The sequence below is a fragment of the Colobus angolensis genome, unplaced genomic scaffold (assembly GCF_000951035.1).
Source record: "Colobus angolensis palliatus isolate OR3802 unplaced genomic scaffold, Cang.pa_1.0 Scaffold14, whole genome shotgun sequence".
Taxonomy (NCBI): Eukaryota; Metazoa; Chordata; class Mammalia; order Primates; family Cercopithecidae; genus Colobus; species Colobus angolensis.
In genome coordinates, this window is record NW_012114488.1 from 22,095,127 (window position 1) to 22,101,292 (window position 6,166).

The 6,166-nt window shown below is 40.7% G+C and overlaps 1 protein-coding gene across 1 annotated transcript in view; it reads left to right on the forward strand.

Annotated features, from left to right (window-relative positions):
* Positions 1–2,797: 2,797 nt before the first annotated feature.
* DSE (dermatan sulfate epimerase) overlaps positions 2,798–6,166 on the forward strand; it is a 71,274-nt gene continuing 67,905 nt past the window's right edge. The window contains exons 1-2 of the mRNA XM_011935047.1: positions 2,798–3,005; positions 5,582–5,684. Coding sequence (XP_011790437.1) covers positions 5,681–5,684 — 4 coding nt within the window. The 5' untranslated portion in view covers positions 2,798–3,005; positions 5,582–5,680. The remainder of the gene's footprint in view (positions 3,006–5,581; positions 5,685–6,166) is intronic.

Below are 6,166 nucleotides of genomic sequence, written 5' to 3' on the forward strand. Positions count from 1 at the left end.
CATTTAGCCAAGATGAATAAAAATGGCAAACTTAAAATGGCACTATTAAAAAATCAAAAAATGAAAGAAAATAGGGAAAAAGAACTGCTGTGTATTCTTTGGAGTTTGGTGAGAAAGAATATAGAGACATGTCACTGGACTATATACTTTAGTTTAATATCAGCAAACTGTTGACTATTTCCCACCTAAAAGATACTATAAATGCAAAATAGCCCAGATTTTCTTTGCCTGACACAGGTGATCTCATCAGCAGAAGAAAAAGCCTGAGCAGAAGAAGTCTGAATGGCCTGGCTGTCAAAATGTTTTATTGGAATTCATTATGTGTAATACTCAGGCAGCAGAAACTTGAAGTGAAACATTAACTGCAATATGAAGTCAACTTCAATAGTTCAGCCAGTATTGACATCAAATATTTTTCCCAAACTGCATATCCAACAAAAGTATTTAGAAAGAAATACATTAGTGAGCTTGGGTTAATAAAAATGAATCTTCACAATATTTTATATAATAATAAACCAGAACAAATGTGACAAATATATTCTCTAAGTCTACTTCATTTGGTTCAAGTACCTGCTTAATAACATGCTTTTTTTTTTTTTGACACCGAGTTTCACTCTTGTTGCCCAGGCTGGAGTGCAGTGGTGTGATCTTGGCTTACTGCAACCTCTGTCTCTTGGGTTCAAGCGATTCTTGTGTCTTAGCCTCCTGAGTAGCTGGGATTACAGGTGTGTGCCACCACGCCCAGCTAATTTTTGTATGTGTGTTTTTAGTAGAGATGGAGTTTTGCCATGTTGCCCAGGCTGATCTCGAACTCTTGGGGTCAAGCACTTTGCCTGCCTCGGTCTCCCAAAGTGCTAGGATTACAGGTATGAGCCACCTCACCCAGCCTATTTAGTAACACTCTAATAGTGAGTGGTTCCCAAACTTTTGGTACATTGGAATCACAGAGTTTCAAACACCTCAAACTTTCTAATTTGACTGGTACAGACTCTAACTGGGGAATCAGAAGTTCTTAAATCTCTCCAAATGGTTCTAATGTGCAGCAAAGTTTGGGAAGCACCACTATGTAGCACTGGTTCTGACTCTGGCTACATATTAGAACTATCTGGTACCTTTAAAAGCATATAGGACATCTGGACTTCATCCTAGAAGGAATTGAATCAGAATTTCTAAGAGTGCGACTAGGCATTGGTGTGTTTTTGGTTCTCCCAAGTGATGCTGATATGCACCCAGGGGTTAGAATTACTATTATAGAATATTGCCAGGACAACCCTTATCTCCTCCTGAAGAGCACAGAAGGCTTGATTTCCAAACTATTGCAAAAATTGGCATGACCTCAACTACTTTTAGCAAGGTTGTGACAGGCAGGGTATCACTCACCTTAATTGGTTCAGATCCTGCCTGAAAAATGCCCAGGCATGTTACAGTCCACCCAAGACTGATTGCAAAGAGTGTATCTCTCATTGATAGCCCCCTAGAACCATTCCAAGTTATGACAATAAACACCTGTTTATTGAGTTCTCATTCCTTGGCAGGTATTTTATATACAATGTTTGGTTTGCTCCTTCCAGAAACTGTATGAGAAAAGTATGCATATCAAAATGCTACTGATGAGAAAGTGGAACTTAATGATGTTAAATGGCTCGCCTGCCTAAGGTCACACAGTTAGTGACAGTCTAGATTTCAGCCTAGTTTTGTTCAACTTCAAAGTCCATGCTCTTATTTGATGGACACATTAAATTATCCACCACTGTATCTAGCCTGGAACACAGCCACAATCTGAAAATTGAATTCTAATTCTAATTTAATAAACGTGCCCTCTGCCAGGAAATATGACGAATGGCTATAGAAATGAAGAAGTGGCCGGGCGCGGTGGCTCAAGCCTGTAATCCCAGCACTTTGGGAGGCCGAGACGGGCGGATCACGAGGTCAGGAGATCGAGACCATCCTGGCGACCACGGTGAAACCCCGTCTCTACTAAAAAATACAAAAAACTAGCCGGGCGAGGTGGCGGGCGCCTGTAGTCCCAGCTACACGGGAGGCTGAGGCAGGAGAATGGTGGGAACCCGAGGTCAGCTTGTGTGCTTCCCAGGGAGCCAGCATTGAGCTGAGATCCGGCCACTGCACTCCAGCCTGGGCAACAGAGCAAGACTCCAAAAAAAAAAAAAAAAAAAAAGAAATGAAGAAGTGAGTCTCTACCGTGAAGGAGCTTATAATATTAAATGTTACACTCCTTTTGGTCTATTCAGTAAGTCTGAGGAAAAGAATAAACATCTAATTTCATTCATTCATGTAGCAAATATTAATAATTTTTGTAATTTCAGAGAACAATATTATAATTTGGAAGGTGTTTGGGACACTTTGGGTAGTTTATAATAAGAGGTGATATAAAATCATCCATTTCAAGTCAATTGTCAATGAATGGAGAATAGCTTTCAACTGAGGCCAGGATACTCAAACTGTAAATGAGGCTTTAGACATACAAAGTTAGTCTAGGCCAAGTGGTTTAGTGGAAGGATTCTAGATTTTATATAAGAAAACATAATCATATGTGGTCTGAACTATATATGGCATGGGAAATTCACTTTAACTTTCAGAGCCTCTGTTTCCTCATCAGTCAGTGCCTGTGAGGATAAAAGGAGACACATATGGACATGCCTGGTACACTTCATGACCTATTAGAAGATTGTGAGGCCAGGAAGTATGTACCTGCAGAAATCTCAAATGGTTACTTGCAGTAGAGGTAGTTCTCAATTCTGATTGAGAATGTAGGTAAATGTTTCATTTTGCTTTAAAGATGAAAACTAAGCCCAGGAAGCTAGAGTCATGTGGAGATGAAGCAGTCGCAGCAGAGTATTCTTGGTAATGGAGACGAGCATGTCAGCGCGAGAAAGGCAAGGAGGGAGGCCTGAGCAAGGAAGGTTGGAGAAGCCTCTGGAGGATGCCTGGCCAGGGCTGAATGCTCAGAAATGGAAAGGAAAGCTCAGGAGATTATCACTGAATCAGTAAGTACAAGTAGAGGGCAGTATGGCTTGAGCAAACCAAAATGATCTTCTTCTGTGATCTGAAGATGAGGGAATCTGTAGGTGCAGGTTAAGGCAGTTTTACAAATGGAATAATTTTGACCTAAGGAAGGAAAAGGAAAAGCATTTCAAGAATGGAAGCAGATGTATAGTCATGGACCAGACTGGTTAGTAAAACATAAAAGGCAGATTAAAATTTAGTTTAATGAACTAAACTCAACAGGAGAACAGCAGCTGCATACCTGTAACAGCCCTGTAATACTGTTACTCTGTTATTTTAGGCTAAAGCCAAGAATAAACTAAGGACGACAACAACAAAAAATACATTTTGTTTTGTTCAGACAAGAACATGGAAGGGATGCCTCTGCTTGAGATAAAATGGATGACTAAACAAAACTAATTCCCTTTTTTTGTCTTCTCTATTATGTAAAAATAAACATTAAATGTAAGGGATAAAATAAACTTTCAAAGAGTTAACTGAAAAGATAGGTGAAGCAGCTTGTAGGAAAATATGTCCTAGCTGTCTAAAGCTTAATTTCTTCTTGCTTAGTAAATTACCATCTCAGCAAGGAGAGTTTACCAACAAGGACTCTCAGCTAGAATCAGCATAGAGGGAGATGAACACTAAAAAACTGGAGGTGGACAAATGGAGTTCCAGTTTTTGCCTTAGTCTGAAACCAAGGCAAGAAACTTTTCACAGATACTGAACAAAATAAAGAAACCTATTATTAGAATGACATCTGGGTACTTAGAAAAGGAAGACACAATTTTGTAGGCATGAAGCAGAATTCAGTAAGTAGTCATTTGCTTTGTTTTTTGACAATATTACAGCAGAGCAAAGACATCCAATAGACAAAGCTCATCTGCTGTCTGTCTGGGGCTGCATCTAGGAGTAAGGGGTCACTTTTTCCTAATCCTTCAGCTAAGGTGAGAGTGGGGGTACCTTTTTCTAATTCCTACAAAAGTGCCATATACCCATGTACACAGGCTGCTACCCTGGGACAACAGACAAAAACAGGACAAGGTAATATTTGGGTCCTCAACTGATAAGAATGTTCATCAGTAGCATTCAAATCCAGTGTCAGTTGGCAGAGGAAGGTACCTGAGAATGAGAACTTAAATGATGGCAAGGCACAGACCGGATTTACAGAGGTCATGAAATTGAGAGGTAGAATTACTCAGTTATATCAATGATACCCAACATGTCAACAAGCTCAACAAGCTAAGAGGCCTAATTTAACACAATAAAATTCAGTAAAATCACAGGTTAAGTGCTGAACACTGCATTGAGTGTAGTTGTCTAGTTCAGTGAGTCTCTAAACTTTTAACACTTTCAGGTTTTATTTGGTAGACTGTAATATGGAGTCAGCTGGGTAATATTGCTGCCATAGAAGCTCCAAGGATATACTTAGGGAAATACAGTAATTACAACAAAGCCATTAAACATCTTTCTAGTTTGTCACTTGGGTGAAACCTTGAATTCAATTCTTGGCATCAGGATTTGAGAGAGATGTTAGCAAAGTAAATCTCCTCCTGAGCGCTTTCTTAATGGATGAAGAAAAGCTGATGGAGTTAATATGTACCCGGGTAAACTGACGTATTCTCCCGTGGAATCAAGGCTAGGTGTATCCTATAGATTCCAGAGAGCAGAATAGCAGATCTGTTGAGACTTCCGGTAATGGGGTGGGCGGGGCGGGGGAGGGGTGTGCTTCATCCAGAGACCAATTCACAGGTCACTCAAAAGCAAAATTGTGGGGGGTGTGAGGGTGAAGGGGAGCGAATGACAGCGAGTACTGCCTCCTTTGAAGAATTCTCAATCCTGTTTGCACACTGTGGTCATCTGGGAAGAGATTTTAAAATGCGGATGCTGATGCTTAGACCCTAACCTCAGAGATTCTGGTTTGTTGTTCTTGGGCGGGGGTTCCCATTGGAAAGAAGTTATTATAGCTCCCCTGCTGATTCTAAAGTTCCAGGTTGGAGAATCACTGAACTAGACTACTACTTGCTGAGAGGTTAAGTAAATTAAACCAGATGTTTGTTCTAAAGCCTCTTTCAAATTTGAGAAGATAAATGGAAATTAACACGGATTACATAGTTCAGCTAGACACTTTCACAGTTTATTCTAATAATTTCATTAGTATATGTAAATCTCTTAGCACAGTGACCGTCTGATATGGTGTAGTAAACTCTCAAAAAACATTAGCTATTTTTATTGTATCCTCTCCGTAACTGTTCAAACGAGGTATTAAATCGTTACACTACATATGAGGAAACTGAGGCTCTGATGTTAGTTTTCCAAGGCCCACAGTAGTAAAAGCAAAGTTTGGATTTGAATCGAAAATTAATTCCAGTTTCCAGGGTCCTCTTCTCTCCTCCACAGGCCTTCCCTAAAGCATCAAGTTTATGCAAATTAGTGATTTACCTGCGCAAACATTTAAAAAATTTAATAGTACCACTTCCTCTTGGCCTGTTTGTAAGGGGGTCCTCTTAAATGCAATTTCTGAAAAAGAGAAGCATAAACTGAGACATCCACATTTTTTCCTTATTTGGCCAAATAGAAGTGAGAAACTCTGAGGTCAGGGGAATTGGATGGAGGTACCCTTCAGAACTCATGGAGGAAAGCACTGCTCCCAGTAAAGTATCTCCCATTCTAATGAATGGGTAAATATCCTACACATCTTTCACTTCGGCACAGTCTAGGTCTGGTAGGTTACATGAACACACTGGGTGGAGGTGGAGGGTGGGGGAAGTATTCCTGAGGTAATGGCCCTGATCATACCTGTCTTCTCCTTGGGGCCAGGCTGGACCTGGCTGAGTGTGTTTGAGCCCAGTGGCTGATTTTTGGAAAACAGGAAGACTCTTCTCCAAGAGGCTGTGACTACCAAGGTTGCAAATGCTCCACCTGAACTTGGGTGCATGAGCGATCTCTCTCGCTCTCTCTCTCTCATACACACACCCCACTGCGTAAGATAAATTTCCGTTTGTGAGCTGCCTACATTAAATGCTTTGCTCCTGACCTTCTATGATTAAAATCTGTTCCGTTTGCCGGGTTCGGTACGCTTGGATTTAGTGCATTTTGTTGGGAAAGTAAAAAAGAGAACTGCTTCTCTATAGGCGATCCCCCTCCAAACCCCGCCCCCCCC